General features: G+C 37.2%; 1 protein-coding gene across 2 annotated transcripts in view; it reads left to right on the top strand.

The window, feature by feature from the left end:
• The window catches only part of Galnt13 (polypeptide N-acetylgalactosaminyltransferase 13), a 577,725-nt gene that overhangs the window by 59,970 nt on the left and 499,941 nt on the right, over window positions 1-17,814 (top strand). For both annotated transcript variants that reach the window (XM_006974228.4, XM_076569495.1), the window contains exon 3: window positions 11,374-11,613. In XM_006974228.4, the coding sequence (XP_006974290.1) occupies window positions 11,472-11,613 (142 nt within the window). In that variant the 5' untranslated portion in view covers window positions 11,374-11,471. The remainder of the gene's footprint in view (window positions 1-11,373; window positions 11,614-17,814) is intronic.

Genomic DNA, 17,814 nt, shown 5'->3' on the forward strand with positions numbered 1-17,814 from the left:
GAATATTAATTTAAAAATAACAAATCGTCTTGATAGAATCTTTAAACTTTCCTCTGAAACTCCATAAGCCAGGCCCCCATTGTCTGCATTGCCCACAACATTCTTAATCTTCCAACCTCATACAGAATAGACCACTGAGAGCTCAACATTCAGTGGCTTTTCTAGTCCAAAGTTCCAAGGTCCTTCCACAGTCCTCCCCAAAACATAGACAGGTCTCTCACAGCAATAGCTCACTATCCTGGTACCAACTTCTATCTTAGTTAGTGTTCTGTGTCTGTGAAGAGACACCAAAACAGCAAACCATATAAAAGAAAATATTTAATTAGGGCTGGCTTACAGTTTCTGAGGTTCAGTCCATTAATCATGGTGGGGAGCATGGAGGCACACAGGCAGACATGGTGTTGCAGAGGTAGCTAAGAATTTAGCATCTAGATCTACAGGCAATGGGAAGAGACACCACCTGGCTTGGGTTTTGAAACTTCAAACTCATGCCCAGTGACACACTTCCTCCAACAAGGCCATACCCACTTTAACAAGGCCACATCTCCTAATCCTTCTGAAGTATTTCCACTCTTTGATGACTAAGCATTCAAATATATGAGACAAGAAAGGCCATTCTTGTTCAAACCTTCACACTAATGTTATTTAGTGTATCTTTCTATAAATTTTCTGTACATATGACAATGCCTAACTACACTTATATACTGCCTGATTTTATTTTGGTGTGTGTGTGTGTGTGTGTATGTGTGTGTGTGTGTGTGTGTATGTGTGTGTCTGTGTATGATTCTCTCAGGTTACGAAGGGTCTAGAATATGATTTTAATGTACTTAAAATGTAGCAACAATTTGCTTACATATGTTAGCTTGTTGCTGTTTCATGGATATTGGCAGAACAAATTCCTACATTAGAGCAAAAGACATTTTTTTTTTTAACTCATGGCACAGTGAGTAGGGTGCATACCAGTGCACTTGTATGTGTTCTACTTGCTCTTAAATCTCATGGAGCCTTTGTGACCAGACTCAATTATATCTGCATAATAACTAGATTGTGCTGCATTAAAACAATAGTATAACCCCAAAGGAACCACATATACATGCACATACACACAAACAACAATAATAACAGCAACAGAAACAAATAACAATGTCAGAAATCATTTTGTGTGGACTCACCATTTCATAGCAAGTAGAAAAACTTTTCTCTTTCTCCTGGAGTGTGCATCTCACTTAATTCCTCAAGATTGCTCACTGCCAAGGCAACTATTAAAATAGTCTGATAAACAGTATTTGAAGCCATCAGTTCTTAGCATAGCCATTAGCAAGTATAGACGTTGGGGAGATAGAAAAAGGATTGTGTGGTGATTTTATGCTTTGGTCACCCAATATCCTGGCTTCTGCTGAATTTTCACATGAGTATGCCATCCACTCTACACGTCATTAATCTGAAAGAAGTTAGGAGCAAATCCATTCATTGTTTTTTCATACAGTCTTAAGACTAATGTGAAAAGAATTTCAAGCAGCAGAATGAAGTCAATCTGCAGCTTCAGCTTCCTTGTCCTTGACTCACATACTATAAATGCATCTCATCAGGAATGATGATATGTATGGTTATGGTGTGCTTTAAGGGTAGTCTACTATCTAGCACTAATAGAGCAAGGTTTAAAATCATCTGCTGATCTTTTGTTGACAGTGAAGTAGGTAACAAGTAATTCTAATTCCCAATGGAGAGATTGATCATAGTCCACTGTCCTCCATGTACAAACACATAGTACAATGGGGCATGCTTCTCCCCAGTTCATATTTCTCTAGACTGCATCATACTTTTTGCTGTACCAGAAATGAGCTTGATATACGACCACAAGCTTTAGAGTCATAAGTCAGTAAGTAGGATTTCTCCTGTTTTTTAGTCATCTATTACTTTGAATCAGACTTTGTATGCATTAGAGATAAATGTAATAAATATACAACATTGAAAGCCTTAAATAAGCTAATTGTAAAATTGAATTATATCACAATGAGACTTTAAAAATATTCATCTGATGATGTTGCGTTGATTTACAGTGGTGGCAGTGGGATAGTAAAGACTAAGGTAGATCTGATGTGGGATAGAAAAGGAAAATATTTCTAAAAAGGAATATGACATTAAAAATACATGTGTGTTCATGCTTTATGAGTGTATATAAGCAGAGGCCAGAGGGAAACTCTGGTTGTCCTCCTCTATCCCATTCTACCTTAGCCCCGGAGACAAGGCCTCTCACTGAATCTGCAGTTCGTTGGCTAGGGGAGTGTCCAACAAGCTGGAGTGGTTCTCTTGTCTCTTTCTTCTCCTAGGGCTGCAGTCACATGGGTGGCTACACCCGGCCTTTTATCTTATTTCAGGCCTAGAAAGAGTTAATGGAAAGTATCGGTTTGGAGAAAAAATTCTAAAATTTCATCAAAATTTACTGATACATATATATCAATCCCATAAATCAAGATGTATTCTCTCCTATAAAAGGGATTTCCTGGCTATCCTGTGTTCTAGTAGAAAGTGTTGTTGGAGATAAATGAGAGAAAGTAAGAGGCACAGAGAATGGCAAAACGAAAAAACAAGAAGAATTTCAAGATAGTTGACCTGAAAAAAAGGACAGCAAAAAACATACTTAGGAATTGGAGCAGGGGCTGAAGGAGTGGCTCTGTGGTTAGGAACACTGGCTGCTCTTACAGAGGACCCAGGTTCAATTCCCAGTCCCCATATGGTGGCCCACAATCTTCTGTATCTTCAGTTCCTCTTCTGGCCTCCATGAGCAGTATGCCTGGCTTTTAAAGGGCACTGGGCATCCAACTCAGGCCCTCATGCTTGTACTACAAGCTCTCTTACCGATGGAGCGATAGCAGGCCCTTTTTGCTAGAGAAGTCACTGTCACATGTTGCTTAGGACTATGGAAGACAATGATTGAGTTGATTATTAGAACTAGCCAACTTAATTCGAATTAATTAAGATTTTCTTACCATAGCAGGTGCTCAACCTGTGTACTTTAAGAGAGAATGGGATGACAGGGATATGCACATTGTGGTTATACATTAATCTTTCATGAAACTTACTGTCACATGATGTGTTTACATTACTGAGTGAATATCTTCCTCATTATATTCTTGAAGGGAAGAATTCAGCTGAGAGACACAGACAGTACAAGTAGGATATTATTTAGCGAAGTGAGGCAAAACGTATCTTCTGAGAGAGACTAGCTAGGCTATCTTGAAGGAGGAATTGCCAATTGATAGGTTTGGCATTGTTTTTAAGAAATGTTTATGAATATTTATGAGACTGATGACATATTTATGGAGCAGCAGATCACCCTTAGAAGATATCTTTCAATGATGCTCTACAATAGCCCACAAAGAGGTGAGAGGATGAAAACCACAATGAAGCAGGTCTTTTGAGATTGCAGCCCCTGTGTTGAGTTTACAATTTTGTAATTGGGAACATTTTCACCTGAGGTACTCATTCAATGCTAGGTGAATTTTGGATCAGAAAACAAAGGATTAAACAGACTACTTGCAAGCCAGAATAAGGGTGCAACTAATCGCATGATAGCCCCACACTGTGGCCTGTAGCCTAGGGAGTTTCCTGTCCCGATCTCTACTGGATGAAGCGAGTCCTTGAAAATATCACAAGAATTTCAAGACAAGTCACAGTAAATAGTGCACATTTTAAACATAAGCACAAGATGTTCACACAAAATAGGGGCCTGCGATCTGCTTATTCCCCCAAATAAATGTAAACAGATGAATATAGCTGCAGCTGAAGGGAGATATAGGATCAAATTAATTTGTTTTAACATAATTGTTAATGTTAGGATTTTTGTATAGTGACAAGGACCCATCATAGTCGATAAACTGAATCAGACAAGACATGCACATCAATAAAATATTTGAATATGTAAGAGCGGATGTATTACACTGTGAAAGGACACTTAATCCATTGAAACAGTTTTACTTGCAGATTCATGGGTGGTGATAGAAGTAAGCAAGTAGATGCATTCAGTCTGGCAGTATGAAAAATTTTCTGGTTGCGTTTAATCTGGTCTGCTAACTTAGAAGTACGGTGATGAGTTGTGAGTAACAAACATGGAGATGGCAGCAGGAGGAAGGGGAAGGAGGTGGGAAATTGCCTAAGGGGTGGATTGATTTGTATGCGAACTGCTGAAATATTATTGTGAAATAGGGAGAGTTCACTGTGGTATGGGCTCATAGATTTACAATGTGAATAAATGGGAAAGACAACTGGAAAGAAACCAGAGTCATCTGGGAATCAGGAACCTCACTTGAGGAATTGCCTCCATCAGATTGGCCTGGAGGCAAGTTTGTGGGGTGTTTTCTTGATTAATGATTGATGTGCCAGGGCCCAGCCCACCGTGGTCAGTGCCAATCCTGGGCAGCCCTTTGTTATATAACAAAACAAGCTGAACAAGTCAGAGGAAGTAAGCTTGTAAGAAGTGTTTTTCCATGGTTTCTGCTTCAGTTCCTGCCTCATTCTTACCTTGAATCCTTGCCTTGGCTTCCCTCAATTATGGACTATAATCTGTAAGCCAGATAAACCTTTTTCTCTCCAAGTTTTTTTGGCCAGTGTTACTCACAGAATGAAGAGTACCTATGTTTACCTGCTTATTTATTAAAGTAGGGCTGGGGAAATTTGGTTAATTGGTCTATTACTTTGATGGGGCTTCCATTACAATGTATAACAGACTGAGTGGTTTAAGCAATAGAACTTTATTCTCCTGGAGTTACTTTTATTCTTAGAGATTTCTTTTAAAATTAACTTTATTTAGTTGGTGTGTGAGGGGCCAGAGTGGGCTCATGTGCCTTGGCACATACATGTCAGGGAAGAACTTGCAAGAGTCGGTTCTCTCTTTTCACCACATTTATGGGTCCAAGGATAAACCTTAGGTCATCAGACTTGGTGGCAAGCCTGCCGAGCATTCTCACTGGCCCCTTTTGGGCTTTCTCTGTGTCTGCTACATGGCTCTCTTCAGCCTACGTTTCCGTGTGGCCTGCCTGTTTGTGTTCATTTCTCTTCCTACAGGGACTCTCAGTATTATTGGATTAAGACTCACCCATAACACTTCATTTAACCTCGATATTTCTTTTTATTCATTCATTTTCTTACTTATTTTTAAAAAGATTGTGTATTTCAAAATGGTGCGTGCGTGCGTGTGTGTGTGTGTGTGTGTGTGTGTGTGTGTGTGTGTGTGTGTGTATGAGGTTACAGCACATTTCTTGGGATCTGGCTCTTTCTTGCCACCTTGTGGTATCAATGGATGGAATTCAGGTCATCAGCCGTGGCCACTGGCATCTATACTTGCAGAGCTCTCTTGTTGGCCCGTAATTACTTTCTTAAAGGTGCAATCTTCACATGTAGTCATATTCTGAGATACTGTGAATTAAGACTTCAACATAGGCCTTGTTAGCTGTGGAAAGAGTGAGATCAACTTCTGTATAATGACTAGTGCTAGAGTTTTAAAATATTTCCAATAGTTTTAAATGTTTTAGAGGATTAAGAACAGAGACTGGAGATATGAAATCCTGTTCTCGTGCAGATTGTTTTTTAATGTCAGGATACAATGGGAAAATCAGTTTTTAAATGTATTATAGATAGATGCTTAGAAAAAAACATAAGGGGCATAAAAAGAGGATATGTGTTATTTTAGTGTGTATCGATAGGGAATAAAGGCAAGGGGTCCATCAACTTACCACTAGCTTAAGCTAGGAGTATGTATGTACTCATGCTAGGAATTGGTGTATTTAAGAAACATCCCAGGAGACCCAAGTGAGTGACATGGAGAACAAAAGTCCAGGATGGGATCAGAAGAGCTGCAAATAGAAGGAAGCTGTTTTATCTTCTATGATTTCTTTGATAAACCAAAAGTTGATTAGATTACAGAATCAGGATACTTAGACATGAGATCTGTTTTTACCTTACAAAGGAAGTTTAGTTTTCATAGAAGTAAAATGCACAGATCTCAAGTGCACAAATTTTAATGAGTTTTCAGTATCATAAAATCTGTGTAATTCATACGTCTTCAGAGGATACATTTATTAAATGTAATATTTCTGCCTTATAATGGTTTTATTTTTCAAGTCCCTAAACAGTCACGTCCTGGAGATGCAGTGTGTTTGCAAGGGTTCATGAGTGTCCGCATGCCTTTTCTTTTATTTGATGGTAGTTCTAAAATTAATATTACTATTATTAATAATAGCTAAGATAGGTTGAGTCCCTCCCATGTCACAGGCAACGTTGCAAGAGTTTTACATGCCTTAATCCATTCATATTTATCTCAGCCTTTTGAAGCAGCTGTTACTGCTTATGTTTTATAGACAGAAAAACCAAGTGAATACATAAACACACACACACACACACACACACACACACACACACACACACACACACAGCATTTGCTACGATGTTTCATGTTGGTTGAATTTAATATGATGGCCCATTTTCCCTTTTCTCAGATACAAGTGAGGAAACATTTCTTTCTTTTCATTCCACAATCTTTACACAAAAAGCATGTATTTAATTTTACCTTTACTGGCCTCCTTGAGTCTTAGTATATACCTTTTAATATGGTACAGTTTCTTTTCTTTTCTTTTTTATTATTAAGAAATTTATGTTCATTTTACATCCAAACCACAGATGCCTCTCTCCTTCCGCCTCCCGCCCACCAGCCTTCCCTCCCAAACCAACCCCCATTCCCACCTCCTCCACGACAAGGCCTCCCATGGGGAATCACCTGAACTTGGTACATTCAGCTGAGGCAGGCCAAGCCCCTCCCCCTGAATCAAGGCTGTATAAGATGTCTCACCATGGGCACTGGGCTCCAAAAAACCCGCTTATGCTATGGTGCAGTTTCTAAGAAGACTTTTAATTTTGCCTGTGAGTGGATTCTCCTGATGTATATTAATTTTTTATCTTCAGCCACACAAAGGCCAGTCATTTTTTTCAGTCATATCTGGATCTAAATCAGCATAAATTTTGATTTCTAGTCCCTGGATTTATGGGTTTATAAAGAAAATGTGCATAATGGCTGTTCACTTCCAGTGCTTTTGTAGTTATCTACAATGTTAAAAGTTTGAAAAGTACCTCAAATTTCTGGAAGCTCTATCAGCACTCTCAAAGTAGTTTCTAGAATGCTCTGGCAGCTTTAAATACAGCCTCATAAAATAGATTAAAAAAATTTCTCCCATTATGTAATTTTCTATTAAAGAGAATATATGCCTACAGATAAAAATGCCTAATAGCAACTAAGCTAGATTCCCCAGGGAAATAATAGCCTTCTGGTTGAAAAAAAATAAAACAAACTAACCCATCTAGACTTTTCTCTTTATACAATTGTTGCCAACTCCCCTAAATTTTATCTAGATTTTTATTTTTATAATTAAGTTAGGAAATACTGCATATTTCTAAGTAAAAGTCCCATAATATCTTATAAAATATCACTTATGTGGTGAAAAAGAAGGGAATTGGAGGTATACAAGGGTGTTTGATGTTTTTTTGTGTCTTAAAAGTTTTTTTCCCTAGAGCAATATCTGACAAAGCAAAATGCTACTAGGCACGGTGTTTGTTGTGTGCTTAAAGTCTCTGCACTCAAGAGGTTGAGGCAAGAGGATTGTAAGCGCAAGGCCTGCAGAGAAAATGTTGCTGAGATTTTGTCTCAATTTTTTCTCAAAGAAAAATAATAAAGAATTAAAAATAGACAGGGAAGTAATAATACTAAAAGATTTTTGAACTTCTTAGGAAAACAGCCAGATGAACCTGTTTGTACAGATTGTTAATGTTCCCTGCTGGATCAGTCAGCCAGAGATACTGCAGCAGTGTGCTTTCTTCATTCCCTAAGACACAAAACAATATTTGCAGATAAGTAGGATCGTATTGGAATAAAACATAAGATGCTGACTCTCTTATGCAGATGCTGACTCTCTTAAATAAACCCAGGCTACCGACTGTGCTTACATGTTGGTTAGTCGGCATGTGTATTGTCATCTTTCCACTTGACCAGGTTTGTTTGTATTAGAGTACACACATGAGACAATTATTCCACATGGACCAGAGGATAAGAAGCTGCTTTCCAGATAGAGATTTAGCTAAGTTACACACAGAATTAGAAATTTGAAATAGATATGGCTAGAGTGTCTTATAACTAGACAAGAATATACAACAACTAAGTTTTATCACTGAAATGGTTGAGTTGGACCCCTCTCAGTGCTGTGGATTTTGCAGCACAAATCAAACAGGCTGTGAACGGAGGATGATTTGAATAATGCTTGAAGTCATAATAGGATGTGATTTCACTTTCTATCATAACTGAGGTTAAAATTAAATTCTTCATAACCTCACTTGCTTGGCTCCTATTAGGAAATGACTTATCTTAGGCATTTTAATATTTAATATTAAGTTATTTCAGATTTTGTTGCAAAAATAATTATACTTAAAAAAATTCTCCTTCATCTTGCTTGAGCCTCATAACACTTTTTGAGGTGGATAGGGCAGGAAAGACGTTATCAATAAAAAGGAAGTGCACAGAGAGGCAAGATGCCTAAGGCCATGTTTTCATTTGATGATAGCCAAGGGCAGTGCTCCTCCTTTCTTTAGATCATTTATTCTAAGGTGTTTCTGCTGGGAAAGTTGAGCCGATTCAGTCCGTATTGTTGTTATGTACACTTTCCCATAGGGTTTTTTTCCCCACAATTAATTGAAGGGGTGAATTCTATCTTAGAGTTAAAGAAAGAGAAAAATTTATAGACTCAGTTGTTTCCTATCACAGGTTTAGAAATACACACACAGTGATAAGAATACAAGTAAGAGAGTTGTGCCCTGGTTACCAGGGCTGGAGGCTGAGTTCTAATATTTAGCTGTCATTTTTATATAAAAGTAAAATAGAAAGGAAATGTACTAGATAATATTCCAACCTTTTCAAGAAAAACAAACTCAAAATGTTATGCACTTTTTTGCTTTGCATATATGATCCATCTCTGTCCTTTTGCAAATATTTATCCATATATATCTGAATAAATACAAATTTTATGTTGTTATTGAAATTAGAGTCTTAGCTGGGTGGTGGTGGCGCATACCTTTCATTCCAGTACTTGGAGGCAGGGGCAGGTGGAGCTCTGTGAGTTTGAGGCCAGCCTGGTTTACAAAGAGATTTCTAGCACAGCCAGTGCTATTACATAGAGAAGCTCTGTCTCAAAAATCAAAAACAAAATAAACAAACAAGAAAAAAAAAAGACCCAAAACCCAACAACAAAGGTAAATAAATAAATAATGAAAGACAGACAGACAGACAGGAATCATAGTCTTTGCTCCACTTATTTTTTTTCCTTTTTTTAAAATTTATTTTATTTTACAATACTATTCAGTTCTACATAACAGCCACAGATTTCCTTGTTCTCCCCCTTCCTGCCCCCTCCCCTTCCCCCTAGCCCAACCCCCTTACCCACCACCTCCAGATCAAGGCCACCCCCGAGGACTGAGATCAACCTGATAGACTCAGTCCAGGCAGGTCCAGCCCCCTCCTCCCAGATTGAGCCAAGCGTCCCTGTATAAGTACCAGGTTTCAAACAGCTAACTCATGCAGCGAGCCCAGGACCTGGTACCACTGCCTAGATGCCTCCCAAACAGATCAAGGCAATCAACTGTCTCACCTATTCAGAGGGCCTTATCCAGTTGGGGGCCCTCAGCCTTTGGTTCTGGACTGCTACTCACATCACCAGTGAGGCTACCTGGAAAACAGGACCCCAAGAAAGACATGGGGATGCTCCACTTATTTTTAACTCTTACTTTGTTGGATTTTGAATTTGAACGTTTTACTAGTTCCCATTGGCTGTCATAAGCAGCATTTCTGTTGTCTTAGTCAACTAAATCAGTTAACATAAATTTAAAGAGCTCTTTACCTTAGAAAATTGTACTTTGTGTTACTATTTTGAAACATAATTATGAAGTATATCAATTGTCTTTGTATTTAATATTGTCATCTAAAATATCTCTGTCAAAACAGTGTTATTTATCTTACATCTAACAATTTATACTTTACTTGGTATTTATTTTTTTATTTCTTGGTACTAGAAATTGTACTTAGGTCCTTGCCCATGCTCACCAAGCACTCTCTACTTGATTGCTAGTGTTTTTCCTTTAATTGAAAATAGATTTTTTTCCTACATAATATATTCTGATTATGATTTCCCCTCCCTCTATTCCTCCCAGTTCCTCACTATTCCCATTACCATTCAGATCTATATTTGATGATACTTTAAATATAGCAAATGATATCAGATAATTTTTGATCTGATGTGTTTGTTATACAGAAACTAGTTATATAGTTGCTTCTCAATGCAATAAACATAAATATGTATAAGACATTAATTTATATTTCTTTGGATGTCTCTCAAGAATTTTGCAGCTTTTTTTTGTTCTTTACAAGGCATAATCATTTTGCTTATTTTTCATCAGTATGTTGTTTCTCATTGATAAATAGTTCAAATGCACACTATCTATGCCAAGATATACTTCTCCTCTGTATTTTTCTATGTAGACCACAAACCAGATACTTTTAAGACTAACAAGTGTTGATTTATTTCATGAATTGCTGATAAACTGATCATCTAAGAGCCTTTTTCAAAAATCATTTTTTTTTTCATTCATGGTTTCTCTGTGTAGACCTGACTGTCCTGAAACTCACTTTGTAGACCATGCTGGCTTTACATTCAGAGATCTGCCTGTCTCTGCCTCTCAATTGCTGGGGTTAAAGGTGTGTGCTCCTGCCCCTATCCCCAGCATCCTTTGTAAACTTGATCACACTTAATCCTATCAAATCTTTAGATGTGGCATTGTTAACATTATTCCACAGATTAGAAAAATGGAAGCAAAGAAGGTCTTCAAGTATTAGTAAGTGAATGGACTCAGAGTTGCCGTTTATCAAGTATTGGCTGTTAGACTCTGTGGAACATTGTTATTTCAGGATGATTTCTTTTTCTATGCAATATTGGGTTGCCAAAAGAACTCTATCAGAGTAAATTGGAAGCATGCTCCTTGACATCCTAGTGATATATAGGACAGCATGATAAGGTGTAAGGTAAGGTCAACACCAATTGAAGAAATCAAACAGTGTGTCAAAGTTCCAACCAGCAGCATAGTGAGAGTTCAGGGACCATGTGTTAGCATCTGAGCTACCTGGCATGGTAAAGTCAGAGTGGCTTTTAGTTTTGCATTTGAGGACCTGGATGCTGGCATATCTGGGGGCATGAACTGGGTCTTTTTTTTTTTTGTATTCTAGTTGCTCTGTGTAAAAGCTCCCTGTATCATAATAACAGTTCTTTCTTTTTTGTTCTAATACAGTGGGATGCATCCTGCTTTTCTCCTGGAGTTCACCTCTGTGGCTTAGATTTGTCTCAGGAACATTCGTCTTCAGTCTCTGTGTTAACTAGAAATCAATCATGAGGAGATTTGTCTACTGCAAGGTGGTTCTGGCTACGTCGCTGATGTGGGTCCTTGTTGACGTCTTCTTACTCCTGTACTTCAGCGAGTGTAACAAATGTGATGACAAGAAGGAGAGATCCCTGCTGCCTGCACTGAGGGGTGAGTGTTCATGAAGAAATAGGTGCAGGTGCATGACAAAACAGGAAATCCTCAAACTAGATGAGTTTTGCCTTATCACGTTAGAAGAGCGTTTTAGCAGAAACTGTCATGCACATTTAACTACGTGGAAGTTGTTATACTTATGTAGCCATAAGTATCCTTTAGGAAGAAATGACAGTAGCGATCCAAACTCTTTAAGATATCTTCCAATTTCTACCATTCCAGTGTCCTCTGAAGGTATATGAAGAATTACTTGAGGAATGTTCTGATTAGACAGAATTTCAAGTCTAGGCTCTAAGAAGCCAGTCATCTTTAAAGATCAAGCACATAACACAGGAAGGAAATATTAGAGTGAGACAGGTGGAGACTGTAGACAATTGGAGATAGAGTTGATATGACAATGATATAATTTCCACAGCAGCTTTAAAGTCAGTTCTTAAGTCAATATACATTAGTGACCACATTCATCTTGTGGCTGCCAGAGTTAAAGGCAAAAATAATTTTAGGTATATTATAAAGTCACTTTATCTAGTATTTTCTTCTTTAAGGAGCAGTTTCAATGACTAGAAAGCAGCAAATTCTAAACAAATATGATAATGTATATTAAGTGGTGACTTATCAAGGAAGGCATGAGTTTAGGTGTCTGCAAATATTATTTTTTATTTTGTTCTTTGTGATATCAAGGCCCAAAGTATGTGTATTTCTGAAATACACATAATAAATGTGACTTACGAAGTTCAAAACGTGCTCAAGGGTGTTCCATGCCTTGAATTATAATGGATTCATGCTTTATAATAATAATATATATTATATATACATACAAAACAAGCATTTACCTTTGAGTTTAAGCTGAAATGTTTGAATCTATAAATTACTGTGTTAAAATCTTTCATTTCTTAATTGATGTAATATACTTTTAATTTAGCAGTTTAAAGATTATTTTTTAGTCAAAATGATCTGGTAAATGGAATTTAATTTGTACTATTCAACTTGAGGAAGCTTAGAAAGCATAGAGTATTTCTGAAAATTAGTTTTAGTTCAGAGTGCTTTGGACATCTTGCTAAAATGATCTTGCTCAGTTGGAAACATTATGAGTATCCTCCTCTTCTCAAAATGCATCTGCACCTTTCAGTATAGATTTGACTTCACACAGAGAATTGAGAGAGAGAGAGAGAGAGAGAGAGAGAGAGAGAGAGAGAGAGAGAGAGAGAGAGAGAGAACTATATAAGTGATGACTATTTCCATTTAGATAGTTTGTGTGCATTTTAAGCCTTTATTACACAATGAGGAAGACCTTACAAGCCCCACTTTTGATCAATGGACATGGCATAGATTTCCTGATCTTTAATGAAAACTCTAGAATAAGCATTCTCCACCTCTTTGCTGGAGTCATGGAGCTGCTGCTTGTCTGCAAGAGAAAGTGTGTTTGAGGCATTATATCAGTGCAGAATGCTCACTTTATCATGTGTGCAGTGGAGACATCTACTTTGGTCACCAAGAAATACTATAACCTGACTCAGCAAAACCAGAATGGTCTTTTCTCCAAGTACCAAAACCATGCAACTTTGCTGATTTATGTCTTTAGTTCAGAGTTTTAAATCTCCAAATGTGAAATATGATGCTGCAAGGCAAAATGCTTCCTCTGGGGCTTATTTTGTGAACATTGACTTATTTGTAAAATGTTGTTCTGGTCCATTAGGGCTACTATGACAACACAGACAGACTGGGTGTTTTCTACACAACAGAGTTTTGTTTTTTATGGTTCTAGAAACTAGAAAATCTAAGATCAAGGTGCTAGTTAGGTCTTCAGGAAACCAAGGACAAATGGCTAGCTGAGAAGCTAGGATTCTGGCCTCTAGTCTCTCTCTCTCTCTCTCTCTCTCTCTCTCTCTCTCTCTCTCTCCATTACCTGTTGCAGAATCCTGGCTCTTCATCCATTTGTCTTGAGTTTCTTTGAGACCTAACAGTACTGAATTTGGTGTCTTGGAAGACACATTTCTTTTTTTTTTTTTTTTTTTTTTTTGGTTTTTCGAGACAGGGTTTCTCTGTGTAGCTTTGCGCCTTTCCTGGAGCTCACTTGGTAGCCCAGGCTGGCCTCGAACTCACAGAGATCCGCCTGGCTCTGCCTCCCGAGTGCTGGGATTAAAGGCGTGCGCCACCAACGCCCGGCTGACACATTTCTTATAAAAGTCAGTCTTCCTACTAACCTCACTTGGCTGGTGGTGGAAGCATACCTTGTAAAATATTTCCTGGCCAGTGACATGTCTCTGAAGTTTTAATATTGCATAAATTTAATGTTAAGTAAAATTCTTAATATTAAATAAATTTTGAGAAAGTATAGTTCAAAATTAGTAATGATATTGAGGTGCTGTTACTTTAAAAATCTGACGGGAAATGAGAAGAATGTGGGGGTTGTAAATATGGAGAGGGTGATGTTTATGTCATTCTGTATGCTGTGAATATGTGTTGCTCTGATTGGTTGATAAATAAAGCTGTTTGGCCAGTGGTGAGGCAGAATAGAGTTAGATGGGACATTCTATCTACGAGGGGAAGGAGAAAGACAGAGAACAGAGGATACTCTGCCACCCACCACCATGAGAAGCAAGATGTAAAAATACAGGTTAGCCACAAGCCACATGGCAAAATATAGATTTATAGAAATGGGTTAATTTAAGATATAAGAACTAGATAACAAGAAGCTTGCCATGGCCATAGTTTAAAAATATTAGCCTGTGTGTGTTCATTTGGGTCCAAGTGCCTGGGGGACAGGTGGGTGAGAGAGATTTGTCCTGATCACGGGCCAGGCAGGACACAGAAAACTTTTAGCTACAGATGGGTATGATAAATGCAGAAGTAGAAGTGGGTAAAATAACAGTAAGGATTTCTAAAAATTCCATAAAGATTCATGCTATTAAGGATCTATGTAAAAAAAAAAGGCAGAAAACAAACTGTAATACATGTAAACCTTTATATAGGTATGCATAGGTAGTTTCATTGAAATATTCACATCTGGGCTGACAATGTTTCCTCCAAGACCCAAAGATCATCTAACAACAACAACAACAACAACAACAAAACAACAGGCATGAATCGCCATCCCTTGAGTTGTTGGTAAGGGTTGTTCAAGAGACTCCCAAAACATTATAGGCTATTGGTATTGCTCTTGATTGATTCTCAGAGGTGGAAGATGAGATCATATTGCTAAAGACACCATGCACTTCAGACACAGGATCCAGAGTCCCTTGATCTGGAACTGTTAGAAGCTCAAAAAATAAAAGAAATAATTAAAAAATAATTGGAACAAATGATACAATTCTTTTATCCATAAGTACTGGGCTAGCTCTGAGTCATGTACAAATTCAATCAAATGGACCATTGTCTTTAAGCATCACATATTCTAGTCTAGGTACTTTACAAAGCAGAAAGGAGTGACTGCTGAACAGAAAAACTAGTTTCAGAATTAAAGTTCTTGAAGTATGAAAGTTATCCAGTTGCATGAAATTTGAGAGTGAGGTGGCTGCAGAAGGAATAAAATACTTTTCAAAAGTAAAGATCCATGAAATCAGTAAATTAACTGATCAAAACTCAATCAGATATGAAAAGAATTAGTATGTTTTACATTGAAAACTAGGATGAAGACAAATTTTAAAAGACTTTGAATGACTGAAAAGGAATTTTAACATGTCCTAAGGGGCAGCAATGTTATTGAAACTTGTTAGAAAGTGTGCATTAATCATGCACAGACACTTGGAAGAATACAATCGAATACACAGTGTAAAAGTAGTGGCAGTTTTATCTTGATTTATATAATTAGCAATTTAAGTTTTATCTATTTATAAGACCATTTAAATTAGATGGTAACTAATAGAATATTAACTCATTTAAATTATTCATGCTGCAAATTATGCTGCATCTTAAGAACAAGAATTATTTCCTTACTGTAAAATTTAATTTTGATATTTTCTTTTTTTCTTTGAGCTGAGAACCGAACCCAGGGCCTTGCACTTGCTAGGCAAGCGCTCTACCACTGAGATAAATCTCCAAGCCCTAATTTTGATATTTTAAAAACTAGGTTCTCAAGTCCTAGTTCACCACAGTGTATATATCGTATATGAACATTTTTATTTATTGGTTTACCTAAGTAAACCACTAAAAGGCAATTACTCATTTTTCTTTTTGTTTATTTCAAATATAATTACCCCATTACCTCACTCCTACCTCTTCCATATCTACGTTCCACGCTCCTTCCAAATTCAAGGCCTCTTCTTTAACTATTGCTGTTACATATACATATAAGTGAGGAGGCATACCAATACAGTCTAACTAGTCTGTTCAGTGTTGCTTGCATTTGTGTATTCCAGGACTAATCGCTTACTATTGGAAAACCAATCAGGAATTCATCGCTGGGGAAGATCAATTCTTCCTCTTTCAGTGGATATCAATTGCTTATAGCTTTTCCCCATTGGGGTGAGGCCCCATGTGATTTCTCCCATCTACATCAGGATGTTAATTGCTCACATTTTTTTGGTTCTTATTTAGGCACTCACGTTGTTGGGATTTCGTGAGTGTAGCTTTCCCATCACAGCTAGAAGGCACAATCTCACAATGAACTTCCTGATCCTTTGGCTCATACAATCTCTATATCTCCTCTTGTTGGAGATGGGATCCCAGGATCACTTGCACTCTATGTTTTGACTAGTTTGGACTTGTGTAATGGCCTTCTTCGATTGCACAGAGAAGCTTCTTTAATGAGGGGTGAGAGTCTGTGAGTATAAGGATAAGTGTTTAGAAGGTAGTAGAAACTTATACTGGTTTAGGAAAGTGGTGGCAGTAGATTGTCCTCTACAAGTCATGACCTCCCTAGCCATAAATACTTGGCTAGATTTACAGTATATTTTGTTTAATATTAAATAAGATCAGATAATATATTTAATAAATATTAGTTGAGGGATGGTTTATGTCAGAGCTAATGATAAAATCATAACAAAGAAGACATGGTATATAGATCTGGCTCAGTGGCCAGATGCCTAGCACAAATGTGGTCTTGGATTCATTCTCTAGTACTGCAAAATTAGCCAACTCACCATACAGGCAAACATCGGCACTGAAATGCCCAGAAGACATGTTCTTGTTTTCATGTTTACCTAGGAGACAAGAAAAGAGCATTATGTAAATGGAATGTCAGGATATCCATCGTATCATATCAGGGGGAGTTAGTGTGTGTAAGGATAAAATAAAGACAGCAAAATCAGGAAGAGACGATGTGTTTAAAGGAAAACATAACTTTCGTTTCCATAAAGGCTATAAGTACAGTGATAACTGAACTGAGAGGATGAGATGGCACTTATTAAATAACTAACCAATAAATTGACAATGGGCAAATTGGAAGCATCCACTGCTAATCAAAGTTATAAAATGTGTGTGTTGTATCAGAAACAAGTGACAAAGGTAAATTTTCTGTTCATTTTGTCCATTCCTACCATTATTACAGAAGATAGTGCCTGTCTTACAGTGCTCAGTTAGCATTGCTAATATATGGTCTGATTTATGTTTTGTGTGTTCCCATGATGATAGAATTTATGTACATGGTTTAAAGAAATAAATGCATTATTATGGATAAGGTGGGCTTCAAATTCGTTGTTACAAGAATAGCCTTCGCTTTGAATACTTAAAATATCTTTCATTGGCCTTTATCATTTAATTTACCATCCAAATTTAGCAAATTTATAGTTTAGAAACTCTCTTTTTTCCCTCCCATAATCGGCCTTGTGTTTCCATGTCAATGGTGCTTTTATCACACAGAGGCTTAGAAAATGTCATTGCATATGTGTGTGATAATATTGCTTTCAGTGGAGGAGCTTCTAATGGAATGGCATTTCAAGTGAGTGTGAGGAATTAGTCTACACAAGGAAGTGATAATAAGGATTTTGAAAAGGATCTAGTTAGTGGATATTTGACTCATATAGGAAAATCATAGAGAGAAAAAAATCAGAAATGATGAATAATTAAAATAAAACAATATTGGAAGCTTTAAGATGGAAAGATCAAGAGTGAATTAATTGATTTATAGAATCTGTCTCAACGTTAGTAAATGAGGAAACCCCTTAATGAATACAACTTTTGGAGCAATTAAGGAATGTAAAATTTCAAATCATATTATTGAAGTATCTATCCAAATGGTTAATTTAATTTTGATGAGTT

This window comes from Peromyscus maniculatus, chromosome 4 (genome assembly GCF_049852395.1).
Source record: "Peromyscus maniculatus bairdii isolate BWxNUB_F1_BW_parent chromosome 4, HU_Pman_BW_mat_3.1, whole genome shotgun sequence".
In the NCBI taxonomy this organism is placed as follows: Eukaryota; Metazoa; Chordata; class Mammalia; order Rodentia; family Cricetidae; genus Peromyscus; species Peromyscus maniculatus.